The sequence below is a fragment of the Camelus bactrianus genome, chromosome 2 (assembly GCF_048773025.1).
Source record: "Camelus bactrianus isolate YW-2024 breed Bactrian camel chromosome 2, ASM4877302v1, whole genome shotgun sequence".
Taxonomy (NCBI): domain Eukaryota; kingdom Metazoa; phylum Chordata; class Mammalia; order Artiodactyla; family Camelidae; genus Camelus; species Camelus bactrianus.
Genome location: NC_133540.1, coordinates 63,392,235 through 63,411,220, shown reverse-complemented (window position 1 = coordinate 63,411,220; position 18,986 = coordinate 63,392,235). Strand labels below are relative to the sequence as shown.

Sequence of the window (18,986 nt, the reverse complement as noted above, 5' to 3'; positions counted from 1 at the left end):
CTGTTGTTTATTCTAATTAATACTGGAGTTTCTATTCCCTTTGGTATGCAACTACTATTGTGTCTATTGTTTTCAGTTCTTTTAGAATGCTCTTTTCCTTTACAGATTTAATATGCGAATCATGTATATATTTCTTTGAGTTGTCAGTGAAAACCATTCTTCTCATCTGGGCTTAGATGGCTGCGGCAAAAGGCTTTAGAAATCCCTGTTTCAGAGATTTGTATAATTTGTATTTCAGATCATGCTGGAGAATGATGAAATAGTGAGGCAGAAATAATCTGAGGATAAGACCTGAGAATCCAAATGTAAGAAGTATTCACAATGTATTATTTCACCCGTTCTAAATATTTCCAAATAAAACACAGGTTTTGGAGAAATACAAATGATTTGAAAAAAAAATCATAAGTTTGGAAATACAGTGAATGAAGTATACAGAAGTACGGATTATCATAGTCCTTTTGGAATCTACTACTTAAGCAAAGTAATAGTTTCTCTGAAATCTTTTCAAAAAGACATCTGAAAAGACTTGGAACAAGTAATTAGCATCACATGCATAAAGGGTTCACATACGACCTGGTGTGACAGAAAACAACTTCTGTTTATGATCCTCTCCTGACTTGAAGGAGAGTGAAATTGGGTCTATGTCGAACATTTTGTTTGCTGAGAAGGATAATGGAAATAGATGGAGATTTGCACGTTTGGAATTATTTGAATCATAGGAACTGTGCTGCAGTTTGAATTGTAGGAACAGTGCTAAATTTGTCTTGAAAAATGATGGGTGAATGGTCTTTCTGCGGCTGAGAAATAGACCAAGGAGAGGCTGCAAGGAGGAAAGGTGAAGAGGGAGAAGGAAAGTGGGGGAGGGAGGTGAGGAGGGAGAGAGGGACACACGATTGCCTAGGGGCTGACTCGAGAGGATGTGCCAAAGGAGTTTTGTGTCCTGAGAGGCAAGTTCTCCCATTGGACAAATGTACAAAATTTACACTTGTCATTGAGGACACATAAAAATAAAAAATGTGATACACATGAAGTTAGTTAAAATATAGGTCATATAAATAATGGTAAATGAAAATAGTAGGTTACTGGGAACTGGCTATCATACAAAGCCAGAGTACGAATTCCTTCCAGAGCACTCTGGGGCGGTGGACGGGTATCGTTCTAGGCACTTTAAAAGGCTGCACTGTCTCTTGCTGCAAAGATTATGAAAAGATGGAAAGTCAAAATAATTTCCAAAGGAACTGTCTCCTCTAAGGTAGGAATGAAGAAAGAGGAGTAGAGGACAAAGGGGAAACAGAAGGGCTCTGAAAAGCAAACTGCCACCTGGGGATGAGATAAAGGAGTAAAATGTTCAAATAAAACAAGCAGAAAAACAGTTTCCTCACCTTTCTGCTTAAGGATAAGCCTGTTAGAAGGAAGGAGAGGCATGTGACCCACCCTAGTCCTTCATTAACAAGCACTCTCACTTGCTAAGGAGCCTGTAACTTCATAGCAGGGCAGAAATCCTCCTTGGTGCCAGGAAGCCCTTGACTATATCAACCCCTGTGTCCTAGCTGTCAACCAAAGAGATACTAAGAAAGAAATGTATTCATGTATTCTTTGGGTTTTAGAAAGAATTTTTGTTTTTAGGAAAAAAGATTTATAACTGATGACAGCCTGGGGCAGAATGGGAGGCATGTGGAAATATTTGCTAGGCTAGTAAATCTGTTGTGGAGTTATGCACCATTTAAGCCTAAGAGTATACCCTGACTAGCCATCATTCTGTTAACAGAACCTCTCTATTAATTATTTTACTTGGCCAGGAAGTTTATATTTGATGTTAATAAAGTTAGTCCGGCAAAACACTGAGGTGATTTTTCCCTCTATGAAAGAAAGAAGACTTTTTGTTTGTTTGTTTTTCAGCACAGTTCAATGTTAAGGGAATTTGGAATTTTGCAGTGAGAAATAAATGCATGGTATAAATTCTTTTTACTAACATCAATTTTTGGTTTATTGGAATACTACATCAAGAATCTATACAACGGGGAAAATCCTATTTATTATTTTACTTGTGGCAGAGTAAGAAATATTTTTATTTAATGAAATATGGAAAAGTTTCAAGAACAGTTTAATTTATTCAAGAATAGATAAGTAGACCTCATTTTTAGTTCTGAGGCTATTAAGATAGTCCTGGAGACATTGACTTTGTCCTGAAGATTCAGACTAAAATCTTTCCTTTGTGTGCTGGGTCTCTGGGCATAGTATCAGGTTGGAACTCAGGAAGCCTAAAGTCTAGAACTGGTTCTCCTTTGAATGATTTCTGACCTTTTGAAAGTCACATCACATGACTGCACATTTTCTCATGTATAAATTGAGAAGGTAGCTGACTCACGAAACTTTACGTTTTCAGTTGTTTATTAATTCACTATCCATCCATCCATCCATCCATCCATCCAGAAAGCATCATGCTAGGCACTGAGGATACAGTGGTGAATAAAGCACATCTCTTGCTCAGTTGTCTACAGTAGATCTAAGAATTTACCTGTGATAAAATGCCCACATTTCTTAGGGAAATTACCGAGCACCATTTAAATTTAACCTAATTTTAAAGCACCTTATTCTTTCCTCCTCTATTTTTTGTATACTTTTGAACTTATTTTTAAATGAGGTTTAATTGTAAACTAGAGAATTGTAAGTGGTTATTAAATGATACACTGTTGTTGACATAAGTGAAATTTCAATTATTCACACATTGTCTAGTTAAAACTATTTAAATTTGCATTAAAAACTACTTGAACAAAGTAAAATAGGATAACATGACTGACATTTAGAAATAGTCATTAGTCTTAGCAGAGGGAAGAGACAACACATTTGTAGAGAGTTACCTTTATCAGATTAGAAATGGAGAACATTAAAATAAATTCTGACAAGAATCTTGCCAGCCTAAAAGCTGCACTGAAAGCTGGATGAAAGCTCATGAATAAAGAAGAAAATAATACATTAAGGACAGAGACCAATCTGTTTCCAGATAAGGGGTGTCATATGGAAAGGGAGAGGAGCACTTTGGCTTTAAATGCAAGATCTAACAATGGATCATTCCATTATAATGGATCATTCATAGATAACTGAAGGAGGTGAGGTGTACTGTGAATTATGTGGACAATAGAATTAGAAGGATTTAGTTTATAGAAGGAATTTTTCTTCTTAAAATTTATGTGTTGAGTATACATTATAGAAAAAGCTAAAGTGTTAGAATGATGGTGTTATGACTTGTTCCCCCTCTTTTTTTAACCTCTTTTATTGACATTACAATGTACTTTAACTATAAAAGGAGGAAGAATGGTAATGGATTAGATCCTTGAGTTTAGTTTTAGCTTGGGTTCCAAGTCAGATTCCTCTGCTTACTTGACACATAATTTTTAGCAAGTTGAACTCTCCAAGCCTTGGTTACATCACCAGTCAGCTAGTATGATAATACCTCAGACTGTTAATGAGGCTACTAAATTAAATAATACATGTAACTGACAGTACTTAGGCATATGGTCTTAGTATGCCTTATAATGAAAAATAATTAACCAGATAAAGAAACATTGAACATCTGGAGGAAAGTATATCTAGATTTTATAATCTTAATGCCCACTTGTTTCTAAATAAATAAACAAAGATCCATGGTAGCTTATTGACTATGAATTTAAATGAAATTATTTCCTTCTTCAGTTGAATCATTTAAAAAATCACCAGGTGGTTTCTTGAACTCATTATCTTAGAGTTTAGGTTAGTTGTATTTGCTCTATTTTTCTGGCCAGAGATTTCCCTAAGTTGACTATTTTTCCAACAAATGGAATCTTTTGAAATAGAAACTGGAGTAAGTCTGTAAATGTCAGTATCAATCAGTCTATCACTTTGAAAATCAAAACCACAACAAGATTTCACCTCACCCATGTAAGAATGGCTATTATCAAAAAGTCAATGTATCCCTAAACTGAATAAACAACTATAAAGTCATCTCTTGCTGGCAAAGGGTCAGAAGCTAAAATACTACTTATTAATATTAACCCAAGCTGGATGATGATGATGGAAAATGAAACAGGGACAGAAGACAAATGGTATCCACTCTCCTGCTTTTGAGAGCAAAAAAATAGTTGTGTGAACTGTCAATTAGCAGCTCATCTTTTTCAAAGGACATTTTGTTAACCTGTTATTAACTGTTAATCTCTAGTAAAGAGGCTATAGTGTTAATCAATGGATTTTTCTGCATTGGTTTAAAATCTTCTTTTAACTAAATTAGAAAGAATAAAAGGTAGAAATGATGAAATAAAGAGAAGCTGAGAGGTCTGGCAAAAGAATTTTTCTCTACTTCTCTGACCTGGGCTTCAGGTGGCTGAGGGTGTGGAGATTTGGAGGGAAAAACAGGAGATGTGAGTAGAGGAATTTGTGCTCACCTATATTCATAGAAGGTGACACAATTATTGTGTCATTCAGAGGGTGTGATAGAATGTTCTTATGAACATTTCTAATCAGGGTACAAAATACCCTGTGCTGATAGATTAGAGATGTATGAAATGTTCTGTAATAGCGTGTTATCTTCATCAGCATACGTAAGCATTCTCTCTGCTGGAGCATACCTCCAGCTGCATACAGGCCATTTCCATCTTGCTGGATTCTCCTAAAATGAATTTATCTGCTTCACCCAAGATTGCTGCATTTTCTCACAGATTCCATATTTCTTGTCAATAATGTCCCAATTTTCTTAGTGATTGAATCTTTAAATAGAATTTTTCCATTTCCTCTCCCTCAGTCTTTAAATCTAATAAGTCACCAAACTGATGATTATTTTGAAAGTTTTCCCACTGATCCCTTTCTATTTCACTGTTAACTTCTCTAGCTTCAATGTTTTCGCTTATGTATCTCTGAAGATAAAACCCTTCCTATCTATCCTAGAATATTCTTGTTAGTGTTAAATAAAATACTGTATAGACTGTGTTCTATGAAAGGTTATAAAATTGGAAAATTTTTTCCCTATAGATTCTGAGCTAGTTTTGGACTCCATTATTGCTCCTTTGCCTTGCCATCTAGTATGCTATGTATAAATACATTATGCATATTTCATATGCATATATACATATATATATCTTTGTATAATATGTATTATATGTATTATACATATATACATATTCATGTAAGTAGTGGACACAGAACTACTACATATAAACAGTATTACAGTGCACTAGAATTTGATACTATTTGTATTAATGCTTCCTGTGATTTTCCTCCCTGTTTTCTGTCCCATTAGTACTCCTACGAAACACTTACTTAAGCATATGTCAAAGCACATAGTTCTTTTCTCCAAATAGATAGGGCTGGGGTAGAAGAAGAAGGAGATGGAGGGGTGGCTGAGACTGGAGAGAATAAAGTGTAGGGACTGAAATCTTACAAATTAGAAGAATAAATTTTATTTTCAAGTGGAGGGGACTCTGTGCTGAACTGACCTTAAGTGTTGGTCTTTCCATCCCAAACACTGCATAATACATCACTTGCAGACACCAGTTTAATATGGGTGACTGGTTACTTGAATGGGGTCAAAATTGTGAGGGAAATCTTTCGCTCTAACTAAAATCTACTATACAGAGCCCATTAGAAAATTTCCTATGACCTGGGCCACTAATATTTCTGACTGAAATACATCTTCTTTTATAGGATTTTGTAAGGTTCAAGTAAAATCATTTGTGCACAATGCCTAGTACATATTAGATTTTAAATAAATATTTGATGAATCTCAATCATGGGTATTTATATTTGGAAGAGAACTCAGAGGTAATCTAGTTCAATCTTCTCATTTTACAAATAAGACAATGAGCCCAGAGAAAAGTGGTGATTTATACAAAATAATGCTGAAATATAATACCAGGTCTGGCATTCATCTGTCCTGAGTCCCAGTTCTCTTTCCACTGAATTACAAAACTTTGCATCTCTTTTGTTTTGTGTCATCATATCTATCACTCTTCTTCCTAGTTTTCTTTCTGTCTTAGGCACATATAAAACATCATGCTCATTTGACTTTACAAACCTAGATTTTCTCCAAATATAAGAAACAATTACATTTATATTTGTCTACTGATATTTGCCAGTGGCAATGTATTTATGGTAGAATTGCTTTAGTTGCAGCAAAACCATCACTATCAGGATGCTTTAGGGTGTTATATTAACTAAGGAGAATTTGTTAGGGGGGATTGTGTATTGCTTTTATTCAATATACATTAAAAGGAGCTTTAGCTATATATTGAGCTGATTTACAGTTTTTAACTATCAAAAACATATTTTAGTGTACATTTTTGCATATCTAAAATAGATGCCTTCTCATTTTCGTTACTGCATGTAGTCCCAGTTTACTGATAAATTGTTTTCTAAGAATTAATTTTTAAGCTGATTACTGCCACTGGAAATAAATTTTAAGTTGACTGTTGGTACTGGGAAATAACTTTTCCTTAAAGACAATGTCATATATTTTGGTTAGTTTGATCTACAAAAGCTTTTAACTCAGAATATGTCAATAAATAATACAATAATATTATTCAGTTGTACTACTGGTAATTAAACAAATAGAAAAATAAGAAAATAATTACTTTGTCTTATTTAGCCCCACCCCCTTTAAGCAAAGTATAGAAATGATCAGTCTAATAGGGAAGTGAAGAACACATTCTCTAGAATCAAGACTTTCTGGGTTCAAATCCTGACTCTATCATTCCATAGACTAGGCAGTTACTTAACTCATCTAATGACTGTTTCTTCATCTGTCAAATGAAAATAACAATAGTGCCTCCCTTCTGCAGTAGTCAGAATTCAATTGGTTAATCTATTTAAAGCACATACATCAAGTCTCTGGCACATAACAAGCATAATAAGTGCTAGATGCTTTTATAGAGCTATCACAAGCATTATTCCTTTTATTAGTGATAATAGTTAGGTTTATTTTGGTCTCATGAATAGATGAATGTAAGTGCAGGTTGGAATCGCATATTCATGAGCATTAGGTACCAGACACTTTAATACATACATTATCTTGATTAGCCCTCATCCAAAAAGATTTCAAGAAAAGAAATAAGACTTCAGTATTTTATAAATGAGAAAATGGGCAGAAGATTGGCCTAGGGTACCTGCCGGTTCTTTGCAGTTCTGTTTAATGGAAGGAACAATGGGTCATCTTGCATTCCACAGGACTGAATGGACTCCACTTGAAATATTACCAGTAGTATGAATTTGGGTACTTTTCACCTTCTCAGAGCTTCAGTTTTCTGATTTATTAAAATGAAAGAAGATAATTTCCAGCAGCCCTACCTTCAGGGGGTATTGTGAAGATTGGTACAGTTAGTGTATGAGAATGCACTTTGTGTAATTCAAAAAAGACTTAAACATGAAGTACCATTCTAAAACTTGGTCCTTTGAGCTAGTTCTCTAAAAGAACACAACTCTAAAAACCTTCATCCAGGATTCAAGTCCAAGTTCTGCTACTTAACTAATGTTAAAAGTTTGAGATTCAGTTTCATTTTTCTATAAAACAAGAAAAATTCACCTAGATATTGTGAGAATTAGTATTTATGTAGAAGTTATTTACAAACTATGAATCACTATAAAAGGTAGGTCAACATTATGTCTAAAAGATAAAAGGCCAGTGTTACAGGCCAGTTTTCTACCTCTGTATTTTTCTACCACCTGATGCTTTCTGAGTGCCATAGTGCTGGCGTGTATATTCACAGTAACGTGCCTAAAGTAACAGGTGCCATTTACTGAGAGCAGTTCTATATGCCAGGCACCTTTTGAAGTACTCAACATTTATTGCCTCATTTAATCCCTATACAACCACATGAGTATGCATTATTATCATTTTCATTTCATCTTACAGGGATTGTAACCTCTCTGAGGCTAAGATAGGTTATATTACCCAATATATTTGCCAGAGTCAGCATTTGAACTTGGCACACTAAGAGTCTTTGTTTCTAGTGATTACATTCACTTGTCTAAGAGTAACAAAAATGTCATTCGTTTATCTGTTCATCAAACCATTCGATATTTCCTTTTCTGAATGTTTAGTGTCTAATTCTCTCAAAGTTAAAAAATATAATCTAATTCCACAAACAAAAATCATTTTTAAGTAAGCAAAATGATTTTTATGTAAAAATAAGCAAGAATGGCTAAGAAAATTTTGGGAAAAAAAAAGAATAAAAAGAGTGGAGAGTTGCCCTTTTAGATATTAAACTATGTTATAAAGCTTCATTAGTTTAACCAGTGAGATGATAATGCATGAACAACCAGATAAAACAGGGTAGAAAGCCAACAGAGCTTTGAACACATCGGAGAATTTAGACTATGATAATTGTAACATTTGAAGTTAATGTTGAAAAATGGGTTACTCAAAAAACGGCAGTAGATACAACAGGAAATTATCTAAAAAATAAAACTGGGGTCTCATTCCACAATTTACCTAAATAAACTTAAGCTAGATCTAAAACAAACACATTCTGAAACCACAAGAAGATTTTGATTCAACCTAATCTATCCATATAAAGAGTGATCTTATAAAATTGACAATAATTGATACTTTTCTCACATGCAAGAGTATGTTCAGAAGTATTGAGAATTTTAAGATAGTAGTTCAGGATCATTCTTTTTGCATGTGGCTCTCCAGATTTCCCAACACCATTTATACAATCCTTTCTCCATTGTGTATTCTTGGCTCCTTTGTTGTAAGTTAGTTGACCATATATGTGTGAGTTTATTTCTGGGCTCTCTATTGTGTTCCATTGATCAATGTGTTTATCTTTAAGCCAATACTGCATGGTTTAATTATTATAGCTTCAGAATGTAGTTTGAAATCAGGAAGCATGGTGCCTTCAGCTTTGTTTTTCTTTCTCAAGAGTGATTTGGCTATTCAGGGTTGTGGTTTGTGTGTGTGTGTGTGTGTGTGTGTGTGTTGTGTGTGTGTGTGTGGTTCTATACAAATTTCAGAATTATTTGTTATACTCTGAAAAATGCTATTACAATTTTGATAAGAATTGTATTGAATCTATAGATTGCTTTATGTAATAATGACATTTTAACAATATTAATTCCTCCAATCCGTGAGCACAAAATATCTTTCCAGTTATTTATGTCTTCTTCAATTTCTTTCATCACTGCCTTACAGTTTTCAGTGTTGGTTAAGTTTCTTCATAGATAATTTATTCTTTTTGACTGAATTGTAAATGGTATTGTTTTCTTAATTTCTCTTAATGATAGTTTACTATTAGTGTATAGAAACACGACAGATTTCTGTATGTTGATGTTATAGCATGTGTTACTGATTTCATATGCTAAGAGAAATCCATGATGCGTAAACATGGCTGCAATCTTGCCTGCACCTGTAACTGCAGCATGAGAAATATTAATGGGTAACTATAGAAGAATCTTTTCAAGTGATTGCCAAGCATTCAAGGGCTGCAGATATTCTTCTTAAAGTGCTATCTTTTCTTACTTTTTTTTCAAGGAATAAACATTTCTACTTCTCAAGTACTAGTAGGAAACCAAAAAGGAACACGCAGAGACTTTTTTAGACTTTTCAAAATAATTTCTATCCATTAGTCACCCATAAAGAGCAGGGAGAAGATTTAATCAAAGCAAGTGGCGTTTGTGATCACTGCAAAGCTGAAGTGTAGGAGGCACTCTTGATTACAGCTTGTATCTCTGTTGGGGTAGACGTTAGAGGGAACAAACAGCTATTAGTTTTCTTTACACTTCACTGTTTCAATATCTGTCATAAATTTAAGGTTTTTTTTTAACTTTGTTTTGATTTTAGTTATTTTCCTTTAAGATAATAGGGTTTTAAAATAGTTGGCTAAATTTTCATCATATCCTGAAGAATTAAAATTTTATATAATTTCAGAAGTATAAAAAGCAGATACATTCTAATGGTGTTCATTGATTCATCAACCAAAATACAAACTTTTATCAAAATATTTGAGTGAAAAACACTTGATAAACAATCATGAACTTCTGTATAAAAGTGCTTACAATATTAATTTTTATTTATTGGGGAGTTACTGTCTTATACATGACAGAAACTTAAAAAGATAATTTTATGGTTCTTGACTTTCATTTCCCTAGAAAATCTACCATTGAAATGTGGGTTTTATACCTGGATGATAATATAGATTTTTAAAAGAAAGCAGAATACACAAGATATATATTTTTAAAATATGGAAATATTTTTAAAGGAATATATGGTTTTATAATTAATAATAATATGACAGAATATGCATGGAAATAACTAGAAATGTGTCATGGAGGTGTAGAAATGAGGGAAGGACACAAAGGTAAATCACATTGCAGTATACACAAGTTTGTACATCTACATAATGTATTACTGTTTGAAGTCTAAGTCATATGGATAATACCAAGTATTTTTTATGGCAACAAAGTAAGCAAAGTACATAAAGAAATTGGTTATGGGGAGAGTCAGACAGAAAAATTCTAGTTTATTCACAAAGCTAGCATTTCAGCAGATTCTCAATTAACGTGAACATTTACCACTGCTGATACTGAACAATAAGTGCTCTTTTAGAAAAATATATACATATTATGTGACTTTATTTGTTTAAGCTGGTTAGCTAAAGGAAGACAACAAGAAAAAGTTCAAATTAATATTACAAAATGTTATATAACTACTAAAACACAGAAAAGGAAATGTAGTATCAAATTCTTGATTCATCTTTAATGGATATTCTCCAAGAGTAAGAAGTTTATAGGCTAAATCTGAAAAAGTTGAAAATAACTCTTTTTTTCCCTTCTATGGTTGAGCTTTGTTTTAACTTCAGTTAAATATCACCATAGGAAATTTTCCGTTTACATTTCTTGTTAACTAAATGCAGAGAAAAAACAAGCAACTTTACGCCACTTGGATACTGATTTTATCCTTAATGTAAATTATTTTAACTGTAAATCTTGATAAAATCTACAGCTGTCATAAATACAAATTCTTGACTAATTAAAAGAAATAGAATAAGAGTCAAATACAAATGTCTTGAAATTAGTTCTGCATTCATTTTAAACTGCATTTGATTTTAATCAAAATTTTTTAAAGAAAAAATAATATTTATCTGCAATATAAACAAAGTCCTGTTGCTGATTTGAGATGTGTATTATATATAATATCATATATAATATTATACACACACATATATATAATATATATACACACATTTATAATATAATACATATATACAGTCACAAATTTTCTTAAGATCATAAAGCAAATCTGTCTTGGCATACCCTCATTTACACAAATCTGATGCATCTTTCTGGGTGTTTCTTTTTAAAAGTAAAAAAAAGACAAAGAACCACATACACCATGGAAGCTTTTTGCCAGTTTCTCAACTGTGGCAAGATTTTAATGTGCTACCATAAAGAATAGCAGTAAGATAAGGGATTAATGAAATTTAAGGTGCTGATCAAATCTATCATTCTAAAATAGATTTTTTTAAGCTACAAATGTATTTTAAATCAGCTTGTGAGTTGAGCACTAGATATTTAAAATTTGGCTTTTCATATGCCAACATATATTAAATAAAGAGATAAGTTTTTAAATTTTGTTGAGTAATTGGTATGGCTTTAATAGATAGCTTTAATAATAATTTTCATTTATAGTACTTTAGCCAAGATTTCAATAGGTAGCCAAAATCTATGACTATATCTACCAATAAGTAGAACAAAATAGACAAAGATCACTTTGTTTTTCTAGACACTAAATTATTCTCACACTGGAATGTAAACATTAATACAATAAGCTCAGCAAATAGGATAATGTTAGAAAAGCATTCCTTCCTAAAAGTTTATAAAAATGTTATAATTTTAATTTTCAATTTTAATTTTATAGCAATGTACTGAATAGTATATATTTCCTAAAGGTGAGCTTTGGCAAGAATATTAACCAATTACCACCAAAAACAATAGAACCAACCTTAGCCAAGGCTTTGGGGATTGTGTGATATTAATATTTTATATTTTGCTACTATCTGAAGATACTGTTATTTAAAGTGCAGGAATCTGTAAGTTAAAGAGATATTATTATTTCAATATACACACTTAACAGACAAATTTAAAGTCAATGGGTACATATCATACAGGATCTTAAAACTCAGAAAACTATAAATTAAGGATACATTTGGTTGAGTTATGAGGCATACTTTGTCCTTTAAAATTGTAAAATACATTATGTAAGAAAGAGTATATTAACGTGCTTGCTAACTCTTTCGGAAAACCTAGTTCTATATTATGTGAATCAAATGTTAGACAATCCTACAGATTGTCTCCTAGGGTTTAAGAAGCTTCATGCAGCCATAGAATTTTAATACTGATTTTCAGGTTCAATACTCCAATTTTAATGGTGAGGAAATAGTTCTAGAAGTATTAACTTTTTTCTCAAGGCTAATATTTTGTCTTTTTACCTGTTACTGGATAGAACCACTGGTATTATTTTCAAACTATGTATGTACTTAGGCAGCACAAATGTCAAGGGCAAGTGGGGGTTATTAATCCTAAATTATCTGAAAGTTTCATATTAGTTTAATTTTTAGACATTGCTAGGTTCTATATAACTTAGACATATAATTTATTTCTACTGGCTGTTCTTCAGAGAATTTAATCTACGAGGCTTGAAACTGAGCACAGTTCCTAAAGATTGTGGGAGAAAGAAAAATGGAATCAATGTTTCTCAGTAGTTGCAAAGATCTTCTCAGTGATTTGACTAAAATTTCTTAAGCTTTTCTTTATTCTTGTTCACGTGTATATGAGAGCTCAATCAACAACCACTATTCTTTTATTAGTATTAGGCTGTCTCAGAGTTGTTTACGGAGTTGTTTTTTCCCAACAGTCGTGATGAATTTGTACTCCTATAACCAATACTCTCTTATCTCTCAAGTACGATCTGTAAAATCAATGATGTATTCTCTAGGAGACAGCATATAATTAAATGGCCCATCCAGGGTACGATTCATATCTTTGATATAGGTAGTCATACTAAAATATGAAAATAGCATGATTACTAGAAATAACTGTATTCCAAATCATAGCAGACAATATTTTAATTCAAATTTAAAAAGAAATTTGAGAAGAGCTATTTATATTTTAAAATTTAAATTTTTTTTGGACAGAATGGGTGTTAATTCTGAGATATTGATGGTCGTACCACTAAGTGACTGTGAAAGAAATCCAAGGACAAGGTGATTTATTGTGAAAGTCCATGCACATGTGTCATTTTATGCCCAGAACACAATCTGAGAAAAAGAAATATGGACTTAATGTCTTAATTTTTGAAAGTTTCTAGGAGAGTCACACTCTCAGTTTGAATTGATATTTGTACTTTGAAATTATACATTAATGAAGTAAAAAGGAATATTTATGCCTTACTCTCATCTGTTATGTGGGGGCAAATATAAAAACAGTTCCTTTTGCTTTTGTTTCTTCTGGGACTCAACTCAAAGGAGAACTCATTAAATTTTCACTTTTTCCTAGAAAAATGTTACATGTATATGAAGGAAAAGGATCTATAATCTATAATTTCTGAACTTAATTTGTCTAGAATTGAACAGGGGAAAATGTTTTTTAAAAAGATGCTTAAACCAGCAGGAAAGAAATAAAAGACAAGAGACTAAGTGGGAAAGATTAAGACAAATTCTTCTGAAATATAATACATCACATCAGTTATTTAATATGATTATGCCTAGAACATAGCTGGTAGAAAATGTTTCTCTAAAAAAGGATGCAATATGAGCAAGATGTTAGAAAGTGAGGGTTGAAATTATAAGGAGAAACTTTTTATACAAGATGACCATGTTATTGAAGTTCTGGTAGTTCTCAGATTCTTTTTTTAATGTTGTAATGTGATAGTTTGGTTGTTTGTGTACTTCATTTTTAAGGTTTTTTTTCATACAGAAATATAATGAAATTATGTATATTATAGGCTGAAATGACTAAACTGATGTGAAAAAATTGTTTTCAAATACTAGACATCATGATAAAATATTAACCAAACATGCTTTGTTTGTCAGTAACAAAGGAAAAACATACTAGTGTTAAGATAGAATCCATTTTCTACATTAGATTGATCTAGTCTTAAAACCTTATTTATCATTGTTAAGTGAGTGTCTGTAGGTAAGTGGTTTTTAAATTGTTGAGTGTGTTTTTTTAAGCAATGTCTAGACCATGCAGAAGAGATGAAATGGTTACTCCATCTGAATTTACGGTGGCTCAACATTGTTTTATCCTGTGCATATAACTACTCATACCATTGAAAGACTATAGCAGCAAATAAATGGAAAGATTAAAAATGCCAAGTGTTTTTTAAGGGAAGTGTCCATGTAGCTGATTGTAGTTCTACATAAATAAATGAATCACAAGTGGAATAAATAGTAAGTGGCATAATCAGTACAATTTGCTTATCCTTGGAAAAACCTCCCTGATTTGTACTAGATACTCACCAACTGGAGAGAGGAAGATAGAATAGATGACTCTAAGATTCTTTTTTAACTGCACACATTTATAAAAAAAAAAAAATCTCACTCATTGAGTCACATAGTGGTAGACAGAAAAAAACTTAATGAAAAAAATAATCCTAGTAAAACATCACTATAATAATTTTGATAGGTTTTCTTGTTTAATGTGTCATTCCTGGGATAAATGAAACTTCTGAAAGATTATATAGTACATCAAAGGCATTCTGTTCAATAAAGGAAAAAGATGACTAGAGCTACAGAAAGCAATCAACTGGGACTCCCAAAGGGAAATTTCAGAAGTTTATGGTGGAGTAATTAAGAATACTCTGCAAAAGGTAATAAAAAGTCTTTCTGTAAGGAAGAGACTGTTCTATCACAAACTGATATTATACATGGACAGTGGCTTATAGAAGACAAAAGGAAAGTAAAATAAAATTTTGATAAAAAGAAATAAAACAATGAAAAAAGAGAAGTAGGAGTAAAGCATCAAAGCTTACTATATTAAATTGCCATAATTAGGTGTTTTCCTTCTCTGATGTGCCACAATTTACACAAACGCTAGGTAAATTATATGGAACAGTACCTTCCTTTTAGCCTTTAGCTGTTCATGATACTTGTCACAGGTGTCTCCAGGGATCTCTCCTCCCCAGAGAGTGATTCCAACAATGGTGTATGTGATACCCATGACGAGCAATGGGAAACAGTACACCAGTATAATGACAATAATATGGTAACTGCAAGAAATAAGAAAAACACATGCTGAAGAGCATAATAGAATAAATAGTGGGACTTTGAATTCATTCCACTTTAAATCTTAATTGAAAATGCCAAAGATTATCTCCACATTTTCTCTAAGTCCTCATTTCACAAATCCATCAAAATACCATACTGTTGTCACCTACAATCGTCCAAATGCTATCAGTTGATCTTCATCAGTCTTTACCTCATGTATGAAAACTATAGCTGAACTGCAGTGCCTGTTTAAACTACACTCGTTCTCCCTTGCCTAGAGGCTCAGGATGGATGCCTTTCCTCTGTTTGGTAATTGTTGATCTAACCTTATTAAATGTATAATCAGAGGAAAAGAGATGGGACAGAATAAACTGATCAACTGACATTTTCTCCTATGTAAAACTATTATATATATCCTGTAATATCAGTCATATTTGAAATAAATTGGTTTTCATCCAAATGAGAAAAAGTAACTAGATACTCTGAGTCACATTGGACCCACAAGCTATTTGACTATGATTTAAAAATCAGATAAAGACATTTACATGCATTTTTCCAAAGTCCTGGCACATGTGATTGCATCATTAATTTGACATATCACATACAGATGTGTTAGTCACACCAAAATCAAGAGACTATAAATTATCAAACTAAATTCTGAGATTTCATAGCTTTCAATCAAAATTATAAGGATGTAATTAGGGAGGAATAGGAGGACAACCAATAACATGATAGTGAATTAGAATTTGTGTAAACTTTTGTGTGACTTCCAGTTTTAGGAAGGCTTTAAAGTGATTAAAGAGTCTGGTATGCTGGTATTCTCAATACCTGTGCTTTTTGTGTAAAGGGACTCAAATCTCCGTGCCTTTCTGTGCTTGTTTGCTTATTAAGTATTAATGTCAATGGGGATTTGATTCAGTCAACAAATAATATTATTATGATGATTAATTTTATTTTGTTATCATACAACTAAGATTTATTAATAATACCTAAGGGAAGGAATGCAGTTTTCAGTTTAATAACTGCTGCCTGCTTTTCCTTCAGTAAATACTTTCTAGTGTTTTTCTTTTAAAATCTGGACTCTGAGTAGAGCAGAGTTTGATTAAATGGGTACTTTAAAAAATGACCATTATATTTGCATCATTTCCTATTTTTAAAGGCAAAACAGATCACTAGGTAAGAATTTTATTGAAATAAAAGTTAAATGGTCAGAATAAGAAACAAAATGCAAACAATCACACAGTTATGTTTTATTTTTCCCTTTGCTTTTCTTAAGGTGGGTCCAAAATATGAAATACTAAATTCTGTTGTATAGCATCCCTATTTCCTTTCCAGTCCAGTGCTTAAGTTTTTTTAATGCTAAAACAAAGGAACACAACCAAGAACCTACCAGGACTCCCTTTCCCTTTAGCCAGGCTTCTTAAAAGATCAGTCCACACCTTTCAGTTCTTCCCTTCTCACTTATTTCTCAATCTATAACAACCTCACTTTCCTTTGCGATTTCATCTCCAGTAATCTCATTGCCTCCTCCAGAAATGCCCCAGAGCTTCCCCATATAGAGGTCGTCACATTTTTCCAATCAGAAACCTTTGTAACTTATACAAACTAATTGGCCATATCATATTGTAGTATAATATTTTTATGTGTCTCTTTTCCCAAGGAATGTGTGAGGTCTTGGAGGAAATGTCTGTGTCTTATCTGCTTAATTGTTGCTCCCAACCTATAGTTCCTCAAGTGATCAATACATTTAATTGAAAATTGTAATAGAGCATTAACTTACGTGAAATGTTGTTTGGGACCTTCTGGCCATTGCACATAGCAAAGAGTACGGCCCGGCAAGACCTTGGTTTTAGAGTAAAGACACTGAGGGAAGGCCAGTAGAAATGCGAGAATCCAAATACCTCCAATGACAATCTTGGTTGCTGTGGCAGAAAGTCTGGGTTTCAAGGGATCAATAATGGCCATATACCTATATAAAAACAAACAAAGCATTTTGTTGGCTCTCTTGTTAACAGAGTTTAAGATGAGTTTCAAAGGAGTTTCAATGGCCAGGGTTCTCTCTTTGGGTAAACAAATTGGTAAAAGATTTTGCTTGTGGAGAGGCAACATAGAATAATTATGGCAAGTCTTAGGAATCAGGCAGATTAAAGTTCAGATCCTATTCTGTCACCTATTTAACCTTTTTGAACCTCAACTTCATTATTTTTGAAATAGAAATAAGAACGTGCACTTCTTGGTGGTAAAATCAAGATCAATAGAAATAATGTAAGTGAAAGGTGTTGATTATTTGGTGCTGTGCCTAGCACATTATCACAACTCATAAATGTCTGCTGAACAGAATTGGAAAGGTGCATATTAAGGGCTTAAAAATATGAATTATGTACCCCAGGACCTCCATTTTTCTTCTGTATGTTTAACTTTTTTTAAAAGAAAATTCTAGAGAGCTAATATAGATAATAGCTATATGATTGACAAAGATAAGGAACCCCTAGGAAGGATATTGTCAATATATCCATTTAAAAGCACCCAGAGACAAGTTCAGGATTTACATAAGGACAAATAAATCAAGTTTAATTGAGGCGGTGCTTTCCTGTTACTTTCAAAATTGAATTCATACTGCATCGTGTAAATATTCGTAGTGTCTATGTAACTATATATATCATAATTGTTATAGGAAAATATATTGAGGCTCTGAAAAAACACACATATATTTTTTTAGAGTGCGACTTTTTGGGACATTGGAAACTCTTTGAACATAATAACAAAAAGCAAATTTTATTCATGTGGTAAAATAGTAACAATATGTCTGGGAGAATCAAATTCCTGCCTTAAATTTGATAATATGGCTAATGGCCAAATTATGGCTAATATTCAGAGTAGACAATAACATGCACTGTAGCATTTCTCTCGTTATATTGAATTGTTGCTTTATGGTGTTCCCAGAGTCAGACACAGCATTTATCAGTAAATTTTACTGTGCTGAACTGAATATTCTTCAGTTCTATCATAATCTTTTACTTGTTTGCTTGCTCTAGATATTTTTGAATGCAATTTGAGTGGGTAGGCAGTTGATTTTTTAAGACTAAAATGAGAAGTTGAGTGACATGAGCAGATTTACAGCCTTGTACACCTACTGTAGCATGGATAATTCAAAATAGACTGCAAACTTCTTATTTTTTTTGTCAATTAGTTTAATGTAAATAAAATTATTTCCTGACAGGTAGAATATTATTTTATTTGAATTGTATAGACACAATCAATTTATGTTCTCATTAACTAACACTTCAGTGAAAGTAGAAATTTTGAAACTTTAAGTTGACATTTTTGTCATTTCTGGTCTGATCTATTATTCATTCATTCAACCAAACATTTATTGGATACCTACTATAGTATTCCAGACACTGTAGTAATACAACAGTGAGAAAAAATGGCCTTCACAGAGTTAATAGCCTAATGAAGTAGATAGATAGTAATCAAATAATCTCACCAATAAATGTAAAATTACAAATGTAATAGATGTCACAAAGGTAATGTTTATGGCCATCTAAGTGCATTTACTGGAAAAAAATATATTTAGATTGTGAATTAGTCTTTCCTAAGAAAAGCATTCTGGGTTGAAACTTGAAAAGGTGACTAGACAAGGCAGTGGAAGGGTGAGGGTTGCCAAGATTTCTGGGAGAACAAACAACATGTGAAAAACTCCTGTGTTAATGGTGGGTTTTTATATGTTGAATTATGTCCCCTCTAAAAAGATAT

General features: G+C 32.5%; 1 protein-coding gene and 1 non-coding gene across 2 annotated transcripts in view; both read right to left on the bottom strand.

Annotated features, from left to right (window-relative positions):
• Positions 1-18,986, bottom strand: part of TACR3 (tachykinin receptor 3) — a 73,774-nt gene that overhangs the window by 33,427 nt on the left and 21,361 nt on the right. The window contains exons 2-3 of the mRNA XM_010953617.3: positions 17,011-17,199; positions 15,082-15,232 (exon numbers count right to left, since the gene is read on the bottom strand). Coding sequence (XP_010951919.1) covers positions 15,082-15,232; positions 17,011-17,199 — 340 coding nt within the window. The remainder of the gene's footprint in view (positions 1-15,081; positions 15,233-17,010; positions 17,200-18,986) is intronic.
• Positions 14,196-14,325, bottom strand: LOC123616506 (small nucleolar RNA SNORA20). The gene has a single exon (XR_006724523.1). It is a non-coding gene; the product is annotated as a small nucleolar RNA SNORA20 (small nucleolar RNA).